The sequence below is a fragment of the Dromiciops gliroides genome, chromosome 2 (assembly GCF_019393635.1).
Source record: "Dromiciops gliroides isolate mDroGli1 chromosome 2, mDroGli1.pri, whole genome shotgun sequence".
Lineage (NCBI taxonomy): Eukaryota > Metazoa > Chordata > Mammalia > Microbiotheria > Microbiotheriidae > Dromiciops > Dromiciops gliroides.
In genome coordinates this window covers 471,644,687-471,667,698 of record NC_057862.1, presented here as the reverse complement: position 1 = coordinate 471,667,698, position 23,012 = coordinate 471,644,687, and the positions used below count along the sequence as shown (strand labels likewise).

The 23,012-nt window shown below is 40.3% G+C and overlaps 1 protein-coding gene across 1 annotated transcript in view; it reads left to right on the top strand.

Moving 5' to 3' along the window:
• Positions 1–1,419: 1,419 nt before the first annotated feature.
• PPM1G (protein phosphatase, Mg2+/Mn2+ dependent 1G) overlaps positions 1,420–23,012 on the top strand; it is a 34,401-nt gene continuing 12,808 nt past the window's right edge. Inside the window, exon 1 of the mRNA XM_043988686.1 lies at positions 1,420–1,809. Coding sequence (XP_043844621.1) covers positions 1,666–1,809 — 144 coding nt within the window. The 5' untranslated portion in view covers positions 1,420–1,665. The remainder of the gene's footprint in view (positions 1,810–23,012) is intronic.

Here is a 23,012-nt window from a genome sequence, read left to right as displayed (position 1 = left end):
TTTGAACTCAGGGAGATGAGTCTTTCTGACTTCCAGCCCATCACAGATATTAAATGTCTGAGCTAGAATTTGAACTCAGGTCTTCTCGATTTCAGGTCCAGCCCTAGAACCAGTACACCACCTAGCTGCTTCATAAAACACAGCTGATTCACTATAATAGTGCTCCTGACTTCAAGGATCCTCCAGTGAGTCAAGCATATCACAATTCTTTCCCATCATTATATCTTTCTTTCCATAGTCTCTCCTCATTGTCTCCATTTCCATTATCTGTGTTATCATTTCTAACTTTCCTTCTTTTTTCATTAAATCACTTTCCAGATCTACTTCTCCCTGGTCTGTTTGGTTTCAGCTTTTCCGTACTCCTGTTCCACCCCTCCCTCTGAGCTACTCTAGGGCTGCATCTCCCCCATTCATTGTGTCTGAATTGTTGCATATGTGCAGTGTCCCGGGCTTGAGATTGCATTAATTCGGGGAATTCCAAGAGGAAACTCTCTCCACTAAAGCACATCTGCAATTGTTCTGAAATTTATAATCTTAAAGCAGGAGTGCTTCACTTTTTTTTTTTTTGGTATCGTGGATACCTGTGGCGGTCTGGTGAAGCCTAGGCACCCCTTCTCTGAATGTTTTTCAAGTGCCTAAAATAAAATATAAAGGATTTCAAAAGAAAACAAAGGTTAGTGAAAAAAAAATTGTTCCTCCATGGAAGTTCAAGGAGCTACTGAAATCTATCCATGGATCTCTTTGACTGTGGATCTTAGGTTAAAGACCCCCATCTTAGTGGGTTCCCCGGAGCCTTAAGTTACTTGTCCAGGGTCACAAGGCCAGTGAATGTGAGGACTTGAACTCAGATCTTCTGGACTTCTCCTTTAGGTGAATGCAAGTGGCTTAATATAAGATTTTCGATTACTTGACTTCCTAGGCCTGTTACGTGCTTAGCACTGTGCTAGAGGCAAGACAGGGGGGTAAGGGGGGAAGAGAAAATGACAACCCCTCCCTCCAAAATAAAAAAAGGAAGAAACTGCCTTGAGGGAGCTTCCATTCTATTTGTCTAAACGCAAATCTAGTAGAGTTAAGCGGAAGTTGAGTCTAGCGAACAGACAGGCTATAGTCCCACTGGGAGGGGGGGGGGGGGAAAGGGAAGGAAAAGGAAGGCAGGAGAGAAGCGCCCGGTGCGACCGCGGCGGAAGTAGCCCCAGCCCACGGCTCCGCCCAGCAGGGCCTCGTCAGCCGGACCTTGGGGCCTAACCCCGCCTCGGCCCCGCCTCTTGGGACCCAGCGGCCGTTAGAGGGCGTGGTCGGCAGTCTGAGTCTCGCGGGAAATTCCGTTGGCGGAGCAGTTGTCCCTGGCCGGGGAGAGGGGGACAGTTGCTAAGGAAATGACTCTTAAGCACCGCCCCGTCTGGCCGGGCGGGGTCTCCTCCCGGCGCTATTTCCGGTTCCGCTCCCCCTTAGATCCCTTGGTCCCGTTACCGCGGCCGCCGCCTCCCCCAGTCCCCGGCCGTCGTCCTCACTCGCAGGCTTCGCGCCTCTTGCCGGCACGTCGCCTTGGCCACGCCTTCTTTTCTGTCCGCTCCCTGTGGCGCGTGCCCCCGGAGCTCTTGCGCCGGGAAGGGTCACGGCTTCTCTCGCCCGCTCTGCCCATCTGCCGGGCCTTCAGACGTCGCGATGGGCGCGTATCTCTCCCAGCCCAACACGGTGAAGAGCTCTGGGGATGGGGAGGGCACAGCGGGCCCGGTGGGACACGGAGCCCCGCGCCTGCCGCTGCCCTACGGTTTCTCAGCCATGCAAGGCTGGCGCGTCTCGATGGAGGTAATTGCGGGAGGGAGTCAGACCCCGCCGGCCGGGCAACCGCTGGGAGATGGGAGGCGGAGTGCGGGTGCTGACCTCACGTGGAGTAGAAGAGGCACATCGTAGGGCCCCCGAGTTCGGGGCGGGCAGGCCTTGGGGCTCCATGGAAGCGTACCTCAGCCACCTCCCCCCTCCCCCGGTTTTGCCGGGCCGGCCGACCGCGCTTTGGGCGTCAGTCGAGTGAACTCGGTTTTATCAGCCTTTCTCTCCGACCTGGCCTTCCTCGAGGAGTAAAGGGAAGGGAGGAAAAGGTGACTTTTTACCCCCCCCCCCGACGGTGTTTACAAATATATATATATATATATATATATATATATATATATACACACACACACACACACACACATATTTATTTATTTATTGTGTGTATGTGTGTGTTTAGACGTACATACATACATAATGGGAAAGCCTAATTTGGGTGGGGAGGCCGCCTAAATAGAATGCTGAGCAAGCATTCTGTTTTGGATTTTTCAAACTCCAAGTTGCTGTTGCTTGGCGCTGTACGCTGTGAATTCCAAGGCCCCAACCTTGCCTTCCAGAGTCTGTCATTAAGAGTGAGAGATCATTTCCAGGGGTTTTCTGTCTTTTTACACAGTCAAGTTAACTTGTCTTGATCCCTTTCGTTCCAGCTCAGTGTTAATTCTTTCTTAAACTCCTCAAAAATTAGCTTTGTCGTTGTCAACTAACTTTGAAGTGGTCCACTGCTTATAGTTCATTTACTTGTCATCTGTGCCTTTCTTAACAAACTTTCACTGCTTTCATCAGCTTTCTTTTCTGTGACTTTTACCTTGCCCATTTTTTTCCTCTTGTATTTTTGTAAACCCTTTTTACTCCCTTTAGGGAGATGGACAGCAAAGAAAAGTTGAATTGAAGTTCTTTTTGAAAATATGAAGGAGGGTATTCGATAATGGTACTAAAGAAAGGAAGAAAATAAAGATAGATGTTCTTTAGCACTTGAATGACTTATCTTCTAGGTCAAAGTCAAAAGAGAGAGGTGTGTGTAGTGTGGGTGGATGGGGGAAGAGGGGAGGAGTGTGTCCAGAAGAAAGACTGGAGACAATGGATTAAGGCTATTGGGGTTAAAACTGGTGTTTTTTTCTGTCTAGGCATGGCCAGGTATTACTCTTGGGCATTCCCCTCCCTGCCCCTAACTCTTTCCCCTGATTTGGCTCTAAAATGGCAGCATGGAGTTAAACAGTTTTGTTTTCAGGTTCAAATTCTGTAGTTGAATAGTCTCATTTGGCTCATAACCAACAGTCTTGATAAATTGTGTGACCAGGTGGCTGAAGGGGACTGGAATCTATCTTTGTACTGTTTCTCTCCCCCAATAATATTATAAGTCTCTTAAGGTCAGGGACAGTGTCTCCATTTTTGTGTGATTCCCCCCAATGCACAGAGTGTAGTGGGTATAGCGGGTGCACAAGTTGGAACTTTGGGATGGTTTAAAGGTCAGCTCTGCCCTTAAAGGAGGTGTGGGTTGGGTGATTTGGGGAGGTTCCTTTTATTTCTACAATTTTTCCATTTAGAGTCTTTTTTATGGTCTTATAAGTTGTTTGGGATGTATATGCAATATGGCTAGACTTTTCCTCCAGGGTTCCTCATTCCATACATTTTCTCTCTGTGAAGTGGTCTTTTTCTTCAGCTTTTCTTTCTATTTTAGTTGCTACCATTCTTTGGCAATAATATTTCTAGTTTCTTATTTTAACTTAATTGTCTAGATCTAGATCCACTTCCTCCATTTCTATTTATCCCATTAAGACAACATTGTTTCTACTAGATCTTTTCATTTTGCCCATAAGTTCTAGTATAGCCAGAGGCTGGTCAACAAAGATCTGTGTATCATGCAGTGATTTTTAGCTAAGATGCCCGTGATCTAAATTTTCTCCCTGAAAGATGGACTGTTGAAGGTTTTTTGAATTTTCTAATGTGCTTTAAAAACAAAATAATCTCTCCCTCCCTCCTCCCTCCTCCCTCCTCCCTCCCCCTTCACATGCTTGGATATCCTTAATGAAACTCTTCCTAAATTATATTTTGTATTGGATTTATACTCTGTAAGACCTTTAGTACATTATTTGGGGGTTTTTTTTTACATTTTTTCATACTCTAAGGTTTACCTCCAATTAATAAAAGTCCCCTACTTTGCCTGTTTGGTCCTATTGGTTTAGATTTGGGAAGTTTATTATCCTAATAAACCTTACAGCATTTAGTAAAGCCTTGTTGCATAGGTCCAGCATAACAAGATATGCTATTGTGCTCTTTTCCCCTTGAGTCAGGGGTGGCAGCAGTCACACTCACCTTCACATTTTATTCTCCCTGCCTTTCTCTAGCCTCTTTCACTGTGGTACCAAGGTGCCTTGACTGAGGAGGTGTAATCCAGACACAGCAAACAGGGAGTTCCTCCTCCCTTGTCTCATCATGCTTTGGAGGGACCCTGAGACCAAGCTGGTTGAGGTGTGTGAGAGCAAAGTGTGAATTTGATGGTGGTGGTTGGGGAGAGGGGTGGCCGTTTGGGAGGTAGGGAATGGATGGATGAGTAGCCTAGATTTTGCAACTTCTGATGGACTAAAGATCATTGGATAGGTACTGCTTTCAAAGACATCTTTGAATGTCTTGACCTTTGGTGTTAAAAGTTAGTTTTAATGGTGAGTCTGTTTCTTAGGTTCTTTTACATTCTTATTCTTCTAGTGATTCTTGGCCCAGGAATCCTTATCTTTCTAAAATCTCTGTAGATATCCATGACATTTGTGATACAGTGATTGTAAAACAGATTTGAGGCCTTCTAAAAGAAAAGCTGAAGAAAAGTTTTCCAAAGGACTTGTGGAGAAGGAACTGCAGAGCTTTGGATAGGTATGGGCTGTGTAATTGAACTGGCTTTCCTCCCCAGCCTTTAAGATCTGCAAAACAAAGAGAGGAAACAGCTATGAAGCTCTAAATCTGTTTTTTAATTGATAAGATCTTGAAGGACTTTTTATATTTTGGAGGGAGATGTGATGGAGTTGGAGAAGGCATTTGTTACAAGATGAAGTTTAGAACTGTTGGATAGAATGGATGTCTTGAGGAAAGGTATGTCAGGGCCTACTGGCAGATGAATAGAAAGTGTTAAAAATGGTTGACTTGCCTGAGGCCTTAAAAAGCATGGCCCCCCAGAAAGCATTGGACTTAATTTTGGGGGGGCGATAGTGACATGTTAGAACATTGCCCTGGGAGTTAGGAGGCCTCTGCATTCTAGTGCAGTGTACTTCACTGTCCAGAACCTCAAATTCATCATCTGTAAAATGAAATATTTGAACAAAATGAAGAAAGGGGAGGTACATTTCTAAACTTGGGGAATGATGGTTCTGGTCTTGAGGTTCATATTTCTGCCTTTTCTAAACTCTACCTTAGTTTTTCATCTATAGCATTGTAATCTTTTTGAAGGTAGAAACTTTTTTCATCTTTGTCTCTCTAGTTTACAGCAATGAAGTAAATAAATGTTTGTTGAATTGACTAACTTTAGCCACTGAAAAAGAATAAATTTAAAGGATCCTAGAACACTTCATGGACATGGTTTTTTAGACAAGGCGGTGGTAATAACTGGCTGATAGGAGACAGAGTAGTCTGGGACCTAGTTTGACTTGAGAAGATGTGATATACATTTGACAGATGTGATATTTTCCTTGCAGGTTTCAGGCTCCCTCTAAAACTAAGCTGGTTATTGTTTTGTGAGTTTTTAAAGAAATGGCCTCAGTGTTCAACTTAAAATGAACAAAAGTCATTTAAAGACAGTTTTCAAAATTTTCTCTGAAAACATGAAATTGTCTCTCTTCGTTAGCTCAGCGAGCATGAGAAAAGTGATTCTTTCTCGATTTCCTTCTCTGCAATATAAAGTATCTGTCAACCACTTACCCTATAGGTTTGAGTAAGACTTTGTGATCAGGAGTGGAGGATAATTGGGCTTATGATTACATGCTTAATTTTTTTTCAAAGCATTTTGAGGGCTCTTGTTAGGATTATAGCAGTCTGTTGTAATAAGGTTGGAATATATTACAACTGCTTTAGGATTTTTTTGGCTAACTTTTTTATGATGTGATAAAGTAAAATTGGTATGATCTTGATTAGAGGACACTGTGCCTTCTAGTAAAATCATAGATCTTTGGGATTCCCTAGAAATGATGCGCAAAATGATCTGATTCTGTATCATAAAGGGTTTAACATGATTTCTTTTGTATTGAGAACAATTTGTAATTAGAATGGAAGATTTGGAGTAGTTGAGCCATTAAACTCCATGCAAGAGTTAAATTTCAGATATGCCATGGATTATGCAAGATATGACTCTAGTATTTGCTATAAATGTGTAAGTCATGATATAGAAAGTTTTTAGGTACCTAATAGGCAGCTAGGAGGCTTAGTGGATAGAGTACTGGACCTGAAGCAGAAAGACCTGAGTTCAAATCCAGCTGCAGAAACTTAACCTCTGTTCCACTTAATCCACTGGAGAAGGGAATGGCAAACCAGTACCTTTGCCAAGAAAACCCCAGAGACAGTATTGGCATGTTATGGTCTCCAGGGTCATGGAGAGTTGGACACAACTGAACAAGAAAAACAGCAGTTTCTAATATTGTGACATTTATGTGTGATAGCAAAAGGGATGTTGTAGATAGTTAAAAACCTTTTAGGGCATTAGAAGGAGATGTTTCTAGATTTGGAATCTAATCCCCCGGTAGTTAAGAGCAGTGCTGACTTTTGCTGAACCAAACTGGAAACCACTCTTTACCTATAGTGCATTCAATTTAAATGAGTCAGGAATAATCAACTTTTAAAATATAATAACAGTGCATTTTTGTTTATTATTATAACCCGTAATAAGTATTCCTCATAATTCAGAGAAATGGACATTTTACTTTTAGAATGTTTTAAGAGACTTTTTCTTTTTATGATACCACTTCTTCATTATCTTTCAGACTACTGAAGGCTGGAGGCTGTACTTGGAATCTTATACCTCAGAGTTTTGAGACATTCTGAACAAAGTTATTTCCAGACTCTTAGTCCTTGCCTTGTCTCTTACAGTCCTCTCTATTCCATTATCTTCTCAAGACTTTGTACTTTTAGAAGTCCTGAAGGACTTAGATTTGTATGCATGAACTTGCAGAGACAGAGGCTCCAGGAATATTATTTCCCATTTCCACATGCTACTTTTAACAAGCATTTTGTCTCTAGAGGCACAAATCCATAGAACCAAACTTAAATGTCATTGCTAAGTGCAACCTTCCAACTGAACATTGAACACTGACTCCTATTTTAATAAATGATTGTATTTGCTTTTGCCAGACATATAAAACCTATAATCTTGTAACCTATAAAAGATCCTCTGGGAGGGAGTGGGGGGAAAGGAAAGAAAGAAGGAATGAAATCAGAATTTAGTAAGCAGCTAGGTGCCACTGTGTGCTTTACAAATATTATCTCATTTGTTTCTCACAACAGCCCTGAGAGAAAGGTGCTATTATTATTACCATTTTACGCTTGAAGAAACTGAAGGAGACAACAATTAAGTGACTTGCCCAGGGTCACACCGCTATTAAGTGCCTTGGGATGGATTTGAACTCAGGTCTTCCTGGCTCTAAATCCAGTGCTCTCTCCATTGGCCCATCTAGCTGCTTCTATAAACTGACTTAGAGTAATATCTACAGCCTTCTGTTACCTATTGAATATTTAACACTTTCTGAAAATGTTAAATAGTTACATATGCTATGTCATTAGTAATTGTCATATTTCACTTTAAATATTAACATTTTGAATTGAGTCATAGTGTTGGCATAGTAAAGGTGAAAGGCAAAGGTAGAGACCAGAAGAGAACAGGGGCTAGAACCATAGATAATATGAAGATAATGCAGACAGTGAAACATCCACAGAGACAGCAGTTGTTTGGCATGTTCAGTGATAACCTCAGTTTCTGGGAAACAGGCAGGTGTGAAGAGGACTCTCAAAATATTGGAAGTTTCTCCAAGGATCTTATAATGGTCCCTTTTAAAAATAGTTGGGGGATGGGGGCAGCTAGGTGGTGCAGCGGATAAAGCACCGGCCCTGGATTCAGGAGTACCTGAGTTCGAATCTAGGGCCTCAGACACTTGACACTTACTAGCTGTGTGACCCTGGGCAAGTCACTTAACTCCCATTGCCCCGAAAAACAAAAAACAAAACAAAACAAAAAAAATAGTTGGGGGAGCTGAGGAGGTATCAGGGAAGACAGTGATTGGTTTGTATTGAAGACATGATAGCATCTCATTAGAGGATCTAATTCCTTGCCCAGTGAGAACTATTTACATCAAGTGTTGCCTCTGCAGGGCTTTCACTTGTGGCCTTAACATTTCTGTTTTCACTGTTGGTCCTAAGAAGAGTTTTCAACTATTCATTCATTTATGTTGAAAAAGCAGTAATAAAAATATTTTATTAAATTTAATTTTCAGTTCAATATTATCTCCCTCCACCACTTTCCACACCCTTGAAAATGCAAGAAATGCAATATACACTATACATATGAAGTCACACAAAACCTATTTTTACATGTGAAATCATGCAAAACATTTCACATTAGCCATGTTGCAAAAACAAAAAGGAAAGAAAAGGCTTAAAAAATTATGCTTCAGTACACTCAGACTTCATTAGTTCTCTCCCTTGGTGGTGCATAGCATCTTTCATTTTATCTTCTTTGGAATTTTCTTGGATCAGTTTATTGATTAGAATAGCTAAGTCATTCACTGTTTTTGTGTATGTGCTTTTCATTATTTATTTATTTTTGTGGGGCAGTGGAGGGTTAAGTGACTTGCCCAGGGTCACACAGCTAGTAAGTGTCAAGTGTCTGAGGCCGGATTTGAACTCAGGTTTTCCTGAATCCAGGGCTGGCGCTTTATCCACTGCGCCACCTAGCTGCCCCAGTCATTCACTGTTGATCATCTTTACAATATATGCAAAATGTATTTCTGCATTAGCCATGTTGGGGTAGGGGAGGCAAGAAAAGTGCTTCAGTCTGCATTCTGAGCCCATCTGGAGGTGGTCAGCATTTTATATCATGAGTCTTTTGGAGTTGTGGTGGATCATTGTGTTGATCAAAGTCACTAAGTCTTTCACTTTACAATATCTTTATAATATTGCTATTACTGTGCAGATTGTTCTCCTGGTTTTGTTCACTTCACTTTGCATCAGTTCACATAAGTATTTCCAGATTTTTCTAAAACCATCCCTTTGGTCATTTCTTACAGTATAAAATTGCTTCATCCCATTCAAATACCATAACTTCTCAACATTTTATTTAGAAAGTTACCGTTTCTTTGTAAATCCTTAATATAGTGATTTGCACACAGTAGTTACATAATAAATGAAGAACTTATTAAACACTATGGGCAGAGATATTGGTTAATGAGTGACATTAAGTATTTGTTAAGTGTAAAGCACTGTGTGCTAAGTACTGAGCAAATAAATAGAAAAGCAAGATGGTTCTTCTCAAGGAGCTCACTTTCTAATGGAAACAACATATATAAGAGGTTTCAGCTTGAAAAGGTCTCATGGTTCTTTGGGTACAGTGGCAAAACAAATAGTATTGGGTCTTCTTTAATGTCATATTGATGAAAATCATATTGATGAATCATACCTGTTTCTGATGTTGAACATTTTGACAGTGCCAAGGACTTTGTCAGGAACTTTCTTTTCCAGGTCTTCAGTAGATACAGCCCCTGAGGAGGCTTCAGTGCCCACTGAAGTAGTTGTCATCTCCACAGGGCTTGCTTCTGGGGGTGACATTTGAAAGTGCTGAGCTGGAAGCAGAACCATTGGTTTGGGAGAGGCTGCAACTCCTGGGACTCTTAGATTGACATGTGCATTGGTGGTAGTTAGAGGTTGGTACTGTAGGCTGAGGAAAGTGGACCCCCTAGACTAAGAAGCAGGGCTAACAGTATAGGAGGCACTGCTAGGCTGTCTCAGTTAGAGGTACGGGTGAATGCATGAATTGTGGCCATATCATCACCATTATCCTATGAAATGTACTGGTGGTCCCTTTCTAAAATTTGTTCTTTGCTGTCTTTCTCTCTTTTCCTCCTCTAGGTAATTTTGTTTCTTTAGGAATAGTAAAATTTTTGCATGTAACTTGGTTTGCTTATAAAAATGTGTTTTGAGGGGCAGGGAGGTGGCGCAATGGATAAAGCACCAGCCCTGGATTCAGGAGGACCTGAGTTCAAATCCAGCCTCACACACTTGACACTAGCTGTGTGACCCTAGCAAGTCACTTAACCCTCATTGCCCCGCCCCCCAAAAAGTGTTATGTGTATTAAACTTAAAAGTATAGTTTTTCGAATATTTCTTAGAAAGTTTATAGTAGAATTTACTTTAAACAGTTTTCTTTATAACATTTGTTTTTTCATCACCTTAATTTTGGACTATATCCATTCCGCCTTTCCTCCTTATCACACCATTTTTTATAGCAAAGGGGGGAAAAAGGACTAGGAGGGAGGCAGTTCAGCAAAATTAACAACATATCAACTAAATGTGATATTATATGCAATCTGAAATTAACTTTTAAGTAATTTAAATATTTGTTACAAATGGAGCTTCTTGACTTTACTGATAATACTCAGTGATTCCTCAAATTAATTCTTTTGGAAGATCTAACAGCCCCCCCCCCCCTTTTTTTTTTTTTTTTGCTGCCATGACCACAAGGAAGAAAGGGGTTGCACACTGAAGAATATTTTGTACTTTGCTTATTTCATGGTTTGAAAAACATAGTGGCCAGCCTTCATATATTACCTATGAAGGAGAAATCCAAATAAGGTAGGAAGCAAGATCAGAAACTGTCATACAGAATTCCTGCCACAGTATAGTAGGAATCAGGTACTTGCCAGTATTCGGAACTAGATTTCTGTCTGAAGATTCACTTTAATAATTCAATTAAACAAATATTAGGTGTCAACTATGTGCAAAGTAATCTTTGGATTGGAAAGAAGAGAAGAAATCTAGGGAATTGATCCCCAAAACAAATGAGGAGAAAATAAGAGCACTTGGCTTTGCCTTTGAAGAATTCAAGTTTCCTCATGAGATAACATGCATTTCAGGGTATTGCAAGAACTGATAAATGTTATTGCTGAAACTTTGTGGATAAACTTTGAATGATGCTAGAGAAGAGGAGAGGTCTGGAAAGACAGGAGAAAGTTCACCTTTTCCCTTTTTCTTTTCTTTTTTTTTTTCACCTTTTCCCAATTAAAAAAAAAAACCCAAAGCAAAACAAAACTATGCTGGAGGGGAACAAGATGGAGTCAGAAAAATACAGGCCAATAAACTTGACTGGTCCTTGACAAAATTATAGAATGTATTATTGAAAGGATAATTAGTGAACATCTAGAAAAAAGAAGCAGTTATCACAAAGTTTTATTTTGGCTTTGCCAAGAACAAGTCACATTGGATACTTTATCTTCTTTTGGGGATAGATTTATTAGAAAGGAAGTTCAGGGGAATGCTGGTGGATATAATTTGCCTAGATTTAGCAAAGCATTTGATTAAGTCTTTTATGCTCTTCTTGAGGACAAAAGAGATGTGTACTAGATAATAGTGAAATAGATTGAGGACTTACTGGTCAGACCCCCTTCCCCCCAAATAATAGTTAACTATCAACTTTGAGGGTTTCTATTTAAGTACCCCAGGGTTCTGTCCTTGGTCTTGTGCTGTTTTTAATATTTTGTTTTATCAGTGACTTGAATGAAAACATATAGTGTGCTTATCAGATTTGTAGATGTTAACAGAGCTAGGAGGAATACTTAGAACATTACATGATAGAAGTGGAAAAGAACCCGGTAGACTAGAACACTGGCCAAATCTAATTAGACAAATACATTTGAGTAAAAAACAACATACAAAATGACCTGAATCAACAGTGTGATATGACCACCAAGGAAGGAGAAGGTATCTGACTTGGGTGCATGGTGCTCAGTCAGAGAAGTCCCAAAGTAGTGCAGCCAGGTAAGGAGACAAGAGAGCTGTTCTTCTCTCCTTAAATAGAGATTTGGAGTTCAAACTCCACCACTCTCCACCCCCTTCAGTCAGAGAGGCAGAGGGTAATGATGAGGTAGAGTTCTAAGAATGATGAGATTTTTCATGATGATGAGGTTATCCCAGTAATTAGCTTCCTGGGCTATGATGAAAAAGTCAGGTCCCAAAGGAGCCTAGCCAGGTGAGAAATGAGTTATCTGAGCTGAGCTCTCTTTTTAATTGGACAGAACTAAGAGCTTGTGAATTGTGTATTCAAGATATTTTATGCCCTGGTTTTCATGACTACTCTCTTAGTTATGAAAGCCTGATGGTTTCAAAGAATGTTCAGTGTGGGTAAAGGTCGCAAAGAAGCAGATTTAGGCTTTATGTAAGGAAAAACTTCCTAAGAATTACAACTAGCCTGAAATGGGTTGTCTCAGAAAATAGACCTCCTTACTTGAGGTCTTCATACAATGGCTGTGTGAACAATTCATTGGTATGTTGTAGAGAAGATTCTTCTTGAGGTCTGGACTGGACTTGATGATCTATGAGGACCTTTCCAATTCTGTGATTTTGTTCTCTGTTCTCTTAATATGTTTGAAAAGAACTTTCCATTTAAGTTGCTTGTGTATTCTGCTTCAATAGCAGAACTATCATCATTTACATTTTTACCTTTGAATCTTCAAGTCCAAAGACTTTAGAATGAAGATTTATAGTAATAGAAATTGGCTGACAGCTTCTTACATTTTCTTAAAGAAGTCTTTCATTTTTACCTCTATGCTTGTAACTAGGAATTTTTTAGACTAATTTGATAAAAACTGTTTGACCAGTGTACATGGTCAGATAAAGATGCAGTAAGCATGCATTGTTTTACCAAAAAATCTTTTAGAAATAATTTATAATTTTAAAAGTTTTTTCTAATCCTACATTTTAGGACGTTGTTGTTATTGTGGGTGTGTTTAATGACAACAAAAAGTCCCTAGGAAAATAAAGAAGAATGTTTTTCTTCAGAATTTTTCTGCCCTCTCAGACAGCCTTTTAGCATGTTCCTTTATGGCTAGGGTGAATACTGACTTTACCAAATCTTGATTTCATAAAGAAAACAGCCTTTGAGAATTTTTTTTAAAAAGCGGGACAATGGGGGGCAGCTAGATGGCGAAGTGGATAGAGCACCGGCCCTGGAGTCAGGAGTACCTGAGTTCAAATCCGGCCTCAGACACTTAACACTTACTATCTGTGTGACCCTGGGCAAGTCACTTAACCCCAATTGCCTCACCAAAAAAAAAAAAGGGACAATGAGGGTTAAGTGACTTGCCCAAGGTCACACAGCTAGTAAGTGTCAAGTGTCTGAAGCCCAATTTGAACTCGGGGCCATTGCTTTATCCTGAATCCAGGGCCATTGCTTTATCCACTGCCCCACCTAGCTGCCCCCAGCCTTTGAGATTTAAAAGAGGATAGCTTTAGTGCAAATGTGTAAGGAAATCCTACTTCACACTTCAGGTAGTAAGGTTATAAAATTTTTTTATCAGAAGGGGAAATTCAGAATGCAAAACACAGCTGTGTTAAGAGAAAAAAAGTTTAGACAAATTCAGGAATGCTAAATCTATAATGAATTACTTGATGGGGAAAATGAGATGTTTGGGGAAAATACTCCCAAACTTTGAAGCTTGATTGAGGGAGTATAACTATTTTCTACTACACAGGATATTATAGTCATATAGATCTCATTCAGTATTATATTTCTGAGAAGTCCTGACTGCTGTTTTGTTGTTGTTATTTGGTCTTTTAATTTTTTTAGTTTTTTTGGTCATGTTTATTCCAAGGGCAAATAGTCCTGGAGGTGCTCTAGTCTCTTGAGTCTAGGATTGGAAATAGAGAGGCAGAATGATTTTTTTTTTCTTTTTTAGTGAGGCAATTGGGGTTAAGTGACTTGCCCAGGGTCACACAGCTAGTAAGTGTTAAGTGTCTGAGGCTGGATTTGAACTCAGGTACTCCTGACTCCAAGGCCGGTGCTCTATCCACTGTGCCACCTAGCTGCCCCGTGATTTTTCATTAATTGTCTACCTGCTTTTTTTTTTTTTTGTGGGGCAATGGGGGTTAAGTGACTTGCCCAGGGTCACACAGCTAGTAAGTGTCAGGTGTCTGAGGCCGGATTTGAACTCAGGTACTCCTGAATCCAGGGCCTGTGCTTTATCCACTGCGCCACCTAGCTGCCCCCCCCACCTGCTTCTTACATAGCATTTTTACTTTCTGTTTTTGTTTTTTGTTTTGGGGCAGGGCAATGGGGGTTAAGTGACTTGCCCAGGGTCACACAGCTAGTAAGTGTCAAGTGTGTGAGGCTGGATTTGAACTCAGGTCCTCCTGAATCCAGGGCCGGTGCTTTATCCATTTCACCACCTAGCTGCCCCTGCATTTTTACTTTAAAAAAATAACAATACTGGGGCAGTTAGGTGGTCAGGTGGCTAGAGCACTGCTGGAATCAAGAGGACCTGAGTTCAAATTCAGCCCCAGACACTTACTAGCCTGTGTGACCCTGAGCAAATCACTTAACCCCAATTGCATCCATACACATATAAAAATAAAAATAACAATACAAAACAACCTACAGTATGAACCTAATTACTTATATAGAAAACAAGTGTTAAAGAAGCTTTGAAGAGAGAACTTAGGTGGTCAGACAAAACTATATAGAAAACAAGCACCTTACTCAATGCCTGATATAAAGCATTTTACAAATATTTTCTCATTTGATCCTCACCACAATGCTGGGAGGTAAGTGCTTACTATTATCTCCATATAACAGTTGAAGAGACTGTGAAAGATACGTTAAATGACTTGCCCAGGGTCATACAGCTAGAAGTGGTAAAAACTTGGTTGATCCTTTAAGGCAAGTTATAACAAGTAAGAGAGGAGGGGGAAGAGCATTTCATGTTAAGAACAAAAGAGAGAGGGTAGGAATGCTTGGGTTATGTTAAGGAAATGGTGAGTGAAAAGTTTGAACAGGAAATTAGGATGAGTTGAGGTTAGAAGGTGTTAGATTATGAAGATCTTAAGGTATTTGATATTAATGAGAATAGGGAGCCACGAATAAGGGGGTGGGAAAGTGTTTCAAAATCAGTGTTTTAGGAAGGTTAATCTGTTGATTATATGTAGGATGGATTAGAGAGACTGGATACTGAAAGCCTTGTTAAACTATTGCAATATTAGTGTGAGCTAATTCTAAACAAAGGTGGTGGCATTGGGAATGGAAAGGAGGGAGAAAGTGTGTAAGAGGTTACAAAGGAATTAAAATCAACAAATGTAGGGCAGCTAGGTGGCACAGTGGATAGAGCACGGGCCCTGGAGTCAGGAGGACCTGAGTTCAAATCTGGCCTCAGACATTTAACACTCTCCCCCCCCCCCCCAATCAACAAATGTTTAATAAACAAACATCGATGTATTAGGCACTGGGGATTCAGTGATTAATAAAGTGATCCCTGTTCTCAAGTAGCTTAAAATCTACTGGGGTAGATGGGTGGAAAATGACACATATACAAATAAATATATGATAAAAAGTAGAGCATAATGGGGCAAAGAAGGATTTCAAAGTGTTATAGAAAAATTTGAGGGACAAGATACTTTCAGCTGAAAGGATCAGATAAACCAGCATATTGGAGGTCGTAGCCAATGTGATCCTTGAAGGTGGGAGACTGGTTCAGGCTGAGGAATAGATAGTCTAGTTTGACTGTGAGGTTGAGTATATGAAGGAGTAATGTGAAAGGTAGGCTGAAGCTAGCCTTACATGCCACCTTAAGGAATTAGTGTCTGAGGCAGGATAGAAATCCAAGGCGTCCTGACTTCATTTATCTACCACATTATACTGTTTTTGTCTGAGCCTCAGTTTCTTTACCTGTAAAATGAGTGGACCAACTAATCCCTTGTAGATTTAACATTCTGTGGCCTGGAATTTTGTTCAAGGATAAATAAAAGACAACTTCAGAATGAGACACTTACCTGTTTCCCATGATAGTTTGAGAAAAGATATGATTTTAGATAGATAGTTTCAGCAAAGACATGGGCCTCTGAGGTCCCTTTCAGCCCTGAGATTCTATGATACTGAATTTGTTTTATCCTATAATAGGTAATAAGGAGATTTTTGAACAAGGAAATAACCTACAGGTTGTGTAAAGATTGAACTGGAGAAAGGGGAGTCTGAAGGTAGGTAGATCAAATTAGGAGACTGTTAGTGCTCCAAGTGAGTAGTGATGAGGGCCTGAAGAAATGTGGTGACAATAGGATTGGAAATAATGGGATTGGATCTGTGAGCATATGTGAAGGTAGAATTTAGAGGATTTGACTGGTTTCAGGAATAGAATAGTAAAAGCTGATATTTTTAGTCTGCGTGGCAAGGAAAATGATGTCATTAACAGAAATATGGAAGTTGTAGCAGATGATTCAGTTTTGGACTTGACATGTCAGTATCAACAGGATATTCAGGTGTGGATGTCATGTAGACAGTTGGAACTGAAAGGAGAGATGTGGGCTAGAGAGATAGATTTGGGATAGTTTGCATGTAGGTGATCAATGAAGATATATTTGGAAATGAATAAGGTTCCAAGAGGGGAACAACCCATATTGAAGAGGTGGGAGGAAGATAATGAACTGGTAAAGGAGACCTTAGAAATGGTTTAACATGGAGGAGAACCAAAAGAGAATAAATAGTACCACTGAAACCAAGAGAAGAAAGAGGATCCACATTGATTGAATGTAAGAAGAGAGAAAGAATAAAGGAGGATTCAAAAAATTATTCTGAAGCTTTCAAATCTTGGTGAGTGGAAAAATGGATATCCCTATTTTTGACCATGAAAATGGAATTTTTTCCCAATCTTAATATTTTTTCCCCAGATACATGTAAAGATAGTTTTCAACATTCATCTTTATGATATTTTGAGTTCAAAATTTTTCTTCTTCCCTCCCCAAGACAGCAACAAATCTGATACAGGTTATATATGTATAATCACATTAAATATATTTCAACCTTAGTCATGTTGTGATAGAAGAATCAGAACAGAAGAGGAAAACCTCAAGAAAGGAAAAAAACCCCAAAGTGAAAATAATGTGCTTCTATCTGCATTCATATTCCACAGTTCTTTTTCTGGATGTGTATAACATTTTAATGGAATCTAATTTTGAGAGAAAGTTTAACCCAAGGTCATAATGGGAGCTTCCATGTTGAGTTTTCCCAAAGACTGAAAATACCGTAGGAAGGAAGTTCAAGGATGAAGCTTGTGCTAGAATTGTAGTTTTGGAGGTAATTTGCAGAGAAGTCAGGGGATGAGATCTTTGATGGAAAAAAGGATAGTTTAAAAAGAATAGAGAGCTGAAGACTGAATCTGGAAACATGCCTACATTTAGGAAACAGAAGGAGAAAGAAAAGCCAAAGGAGAAATCTTCAAGTGGATACTATAGTGTCAGGTGTGTCTAAGAATGAAGACTGAGAAAATGCCACTGGATTAGATGTTAAAAGAGATGTAGAGGATTCTCTTCTGGTGCTTAGATTTATTTATTTATTTTTGTGCCAAGGCAATTTCCTGAACTAACCAGTTCCCATCAACCAAAGGCAGGTAGGTGTAGTACAGTGGATAGAGTGCTGGGCCTGGGGTCAGAAGTTCAAATTCAGCCTCAGACACTTCCTTGCTGTGTGACCCTAGGCAAGCCAGTTAGCCTTTGTTTGCCTCCATTTCCTCAAATGTAAAATGGGGGAAATAACAGCACCTACCTCAGCATGGTTGTGAGAATCAAATGAAACAATATTTGTATAGTCCTTAGCACAGAGTAGGCACTATATAAATATTCCTTTCCCTTCCCCAACTAGGAGCCTGGTCTAGGAGATGATTGTTTTTCATCCCAGACTTTTTTTCTTTACTAAATTCTAAACTTTCATCAGTAGTTAACCCCTGGCTCTAGTCTAGATTCCAAGTGTCTTGAATCTTGATGCTTGGGGCTGCTTGGTCCCATCGGTTCAAAGATTTGCTACACCTAGTCTCTAATTTTGTTTTTCCCTTTAACATTCGTTTTTTAAAAAATTTTTAGTTCCAAATTTTCTCCCTCCTGTCCTTTCTTCCTGAGATGGTAAGCAATTTGATATAGGTTATACAAAACATTTCTATATTAGTCATGCTGTGAAAGAAAACAGACCCCCAAAAAGTGAAAAATAGTATGCCTTGATCTGTATTAAGACAACATTAGTCCATCAGTTCGTTCTCTGGAGGTGTATAGCATTTTTCATCATGAGTCCTTTAGAATTGTCCTAGATCATTGTATTTGAAAATAGCTAAATCATTCAGAGTTGATCATAGTACAATATTGCTGTTACTGTATGTAAGATGTTCTCCTTTTTCTGTTCACTTCACTCAGCATCAGTTCATGTTGTCTTTCCAGATTTTTGTAAAATCATACTGTTTGTTTCTTATAGCACAGTAGTGCACCATTACAATCTTATACCACATCCTGTTCATTCCCCAATTGATGGGCCTCCCCTAATTTTCCAATTCTTTGCTGAAGGGTATTTATTTACAAGGGAAAATAGAATTTCAATTGAGAAATAATGTGCCAAGGTAATTAGAAATATGTATTAAAAAAAATTTCTGCCTAGACTAGTCCTTGCTTGCTAGCTGTTCTTCAGGTTAGAAGCCCAAGCCTCAGCATGCTGCTACTCTACTCCCACTCCTACAAGGTCCATGAAAAGAGTTGCAATCCTTACCTCAAAACACCATCTGCCAATTTAGAATTTCCCTCATTTTGGGTGCTCTGCACCAGATTCATTTATTTCCTAATTTTGTGGTCATTCAGCCAATTTGGCAGCTTCTTGATTACTGGTGGACTTTGGATGATTGGGCCACATTCCTGTGCTGTCACAATTTTCTCCAAGAAGAGGAAAGAGGGAAAAAAACCCTTTAAAAATATTACTTTGTTGGGGCAGCTAGATAGCACAGTGGTAAAGCACTGGCCCTGGATTCAGGAGTACCTGAGTTCAAATCCGGCCTCAGACACTTGACACTTACTAGCTGTGTGATCCTGGGCAAGTCACTTAACCCTCATTGCCCTACACAAAACAAAACAAAAATATTACTTTGTTATTCTTAAGGGTGTGGTGGAGGGTGGAATGGAATGGAATGGAATGGAATGGAATGGAGTAGAGTAGAGTAGAGTGGAGCTGCTGCACAGCATTGGTGAATAATTCTACATGACACTTAATTTACCAACTTTAATAAAAGAATATTCCTTTAAACTAGATCATTCCCTCCAAAATTACAAGTGTTCATGATCACTTCTAAAACTTTTTTTGTCTGGCATTTCACATGTGTAGGAAGCCCATGGTATAGAAACTTCTCCTCCTTAGTCCTGCTCCCACTCATGAAGATCAGTCAGTAATTTGGTAACTCATTTGTAACTGAGAGTCATCTGAGAACATTGAGAGGTTAAGTGACTTGACCAGGGCTGATACAACTAGTGTATCAGGCAGGATTTAAACACAAGTCTTCCTGATTCTAAGGCAGATCTTAACTCCTCAGCTATGTTGCTTCTCTCCTAGAACTTGCAGTACATAAAGTCTATCTTTGAGGGCTGTTAGTGTCTCACTTTTTTTCCCCTCCTTTCTCTGCCAAGCGGAACATGTTTAATCCCTTTTCTATGTGGTAGCCCTTCAAAATAGTTGAAGTTATCTACCAAAAACTTCCCCATTTCCTTCGACCGGTCCTCTTAGTGCATGAATTGCAGGCTTTGTTGTCCTAGTGAAGACCTGGCTAGTGAAGGGTTTTCAGTTTATCAACATCATTTCTTTTTTTTTTCTTAGCAACAAACATTTATTTTATTTTCCAGTTACATGTAAAGGTAGTTTTCTACATTCTTTTTCGTAAGATTTAGTTCCAAATTTTTCTTCCTCCCTTTCTTCCCCCCTCCACAAGATCGTAACCAGGTTGTATGTACAATCCACAAGTGTTCTTTTTTATCAGTTCTTTCTATAGGGGTGCATAGTAAGCTTCCTCATTAGTTCCTTGGGATTTTCTTGGATCATTGCACTGCTGAGAGTAGTTAAGTCATTCACAATTGCTCATTGAACAATACTGCTGTCACTATGCACAATGTCCTCCCAGCTCTGCTCACTTTACTATACATCGATGTTCATTAGTGTTTCAAGGTTTTTCGGGGATCATCCTGTTTGTCATTTCCTGTAGCACAAGACCATTCCACTACAATCATATAGCCCAGCCTTTTCCATCATTCCTCAATTGATGGACATTCCCTCGATTCTCAATTCTTAGCCTCCACTAAGAGTTGCTATAAATGTTTTGTACAATTTTTCTCCCTTTTCTCTTTTTCATGATTACTATTGTTAACTGTTTTCCTTCCATCCTATTCCCTTCCCCATGACATTTATTCTATTATCCATCTTCTTTCATCCTATCACTCTTTGAAAAGGATTTGCTTCTGTCTGTCCCCTCCCCCACTCTGCCCTTCCTTCTTTTGCTCCTCTCTCTTTATCCCCTTCCCCTCCTATTTTCCTGCAGGGTTATAGAGATTACTCCACCCAATTGAGTGTGTATAATATTCCCTCCTTGAGCCAATTCTACTGAGATTGAGGTCTTTGAGCCAATTCTGATGAGTGTTAGGCTCATTTACTGCTCAGATTAAACAGATTACTCCAATTGGGTGTGTGTGTGTGTGTGTGTGTGTGTGTGTGTGTGTGTGTGAATCCCTCCTTGAGACAACTCTGATGAATTTAAGGTCTTTGAGCCTTTTCTAATGAGTGTAAAATTAATTTACTGCCCTGCTCCTCTCCCATCTCTTCCCCCACTCCACAAGCCTTTTCCTGTTACTTTCGTGTAGGATTTCACTTCTGCCCTTCCCCCTCCCCCAGTGAATACCCTTCACCCCTCAATTTAACCCTAAAGATGTCATCACCTAGCTAAGTGTCACAGTGGACAAAGCATCCCCCCTGAACCCAGGGGGATCCCAGCCAAAACCCGGCCTCAGACACAAGACAGTCACCCACTGTACGACCCCAGGTATGTCCCCCAGCTCCAATTTTTTTTTTAATGGTTCTCTAGGGTCTTGTATTTGAAAGTCAAATTTGCCATTCAGTTCAGGTCTTTTCATCACAAATATCTGAAAGTCTTCTTTTGCATTAAAGTCCCATTTTTTTCCACTGAAAGATTGTGCTGAGTTTTGCTGGGTAGGTGATTCTTGGTTGTGATCCCATTTCCTTTGCCCTCTGGAATATCATATTCCATGCCCTCTGGTCCTTTAATGTAGAAGCTGCTAGATCTTGTGTTATCCTGACTGGGGCTCCACAGTACTTGAATTCTTTCTTTTTGGCAGCTTGCAATATTTTCTCCTTGACCTGAGAGCTCTGGAATTTGGCTATAATATTCCTAGGAGTTTCCCTTTTGGGGATCTCTTTCTGGAGGTGATCGGTGGATTCTTTCAATTTCTATTTTAGCTGCTTCTTCTAGAATTTCAGGGCAATTTTCCCTGAGAATATCTTGGAAGATGGTGTCTAAGCTCTTTCCTTGATCATGGTTTTCAGGTAGACCAATAATTTTCAGATTATCTCTCCTGGACCTATTTTCCAGGTCAGCAGTTTTTCCCAGATGATATTTCACATTGCCCTCTATTTTTTTATTCATTTGGATTTGCTTTATTGTGTCTTGGTTTCTCATAAAGTCACTGGCTTCCATTTGTTCAATCCTCATTCTTAGGCAATTATTTTCATCAGACAGCTTTTGTACCTCCTTTTCCATTTGACTTTTCAAGCTGTTGACTTTTTTCTCATGTCTTTCCTGCATCACCCTCATTTCTCTTTCCATTTTTTCCTCTACCTCTTTAATTTTATCTTCCAAGTCCTTTTTGAGCACCTCTATGGCCTGAGACCAGTTTGTATTTTTCTTGGAAGCTTTAGATATAGGGGCCCTGATGTTGACATCTTCCTCTGAGGGTGCCCCTTGGTCTTCCTTGTTACTGAAGAAACTTTCTATGGTCCTCACCTTTCTCTGTCGGCTCATCTTGCCTTTCTTTTACTAGACTTTTAGCTCCTTAGAGTGGGGCACTGTTTCCAGGCTGCAGTATCCCAAGCTTAAGAAGTCCCAGGTGGTATGATTTAAGGAGAATCAGGTTCTTCACTCGCCCAGCCTGTTCCCTGGTCCTCAGATGACCCCAGACCAACTTGCTAATCAACCAGCTTTGTGTGTTGTTGTTGTTGTTAGCTCCAATGAGCCTGTGCCCCTCCCCCACCCAGGCCACTGCTACTTGGGCCTACCTCCTGGTTCTCAGCAGGGGTGAAAAATCCAAGTTCTGCCTCAGCATCAGCATAGACCCTTGTAGCCCTGCCCAGGGCTCAGCCCTCTCACCAGACTGTGAGCTTAGTTCCAGACGACACAGGCGCTTCAGCTGATTCAGAGACTCTGGGGTCTGCTTCTCTGGTGAGGACTTCCTGAGACTGGATCTGTGTCAGGGTGACGGGTTGGGCTCAACTCCTGTATCAGCACAGTAGCTCCCTCCTTCTGACCTTCCAAGCTGTTCTTGGTTAGAAGATGATTTTAGCACATTCTTCTGTGAGTTTTGCTGCTCCAGGCATTTTCCTATGGTGTTATTTGGATGTTTTTTGGAGCAATCATGTCATGAGTTCAGGAGCTCACTGCCTTTCCTCCGCCATCTTGGCTCCACCCCGGAAGTCCCATCATTTCTAAAATATGGTGCCACATCAGAAACAACAGCACGGTATTCTAAATGTATGATCATTGTGCAGAGTACAGTGGGATTGTTACCTTTCTAGTCCTAGACACTGTCTTTTAATGTAGCCTAATCCTAAACAATATGTCTTTTAATATAACCTGCATTACCCTTCTTGGACATCATATTACACCTGACCTATTTTTAGCTTGTTGTCTACTAATACTTCCAGATCTTTTTCAAATGAAATCAGTACTGGACATCATTATCAAAAGGACAGTGGTTTGCCTCTTCCCCCATCTCTGCCACAGAATTCACAAGGATCAGAGTTAGAAAGGATATCATAAGTTACCTAGTATAACTTTTAGTTAAATAATAATTCCCTCTATAATATTTAGCCTTAACTTTTCTAATGACCTTTAGTATTGTATCTCTAACTGCCTTTCAGACTTCTTGAACTGGATGTT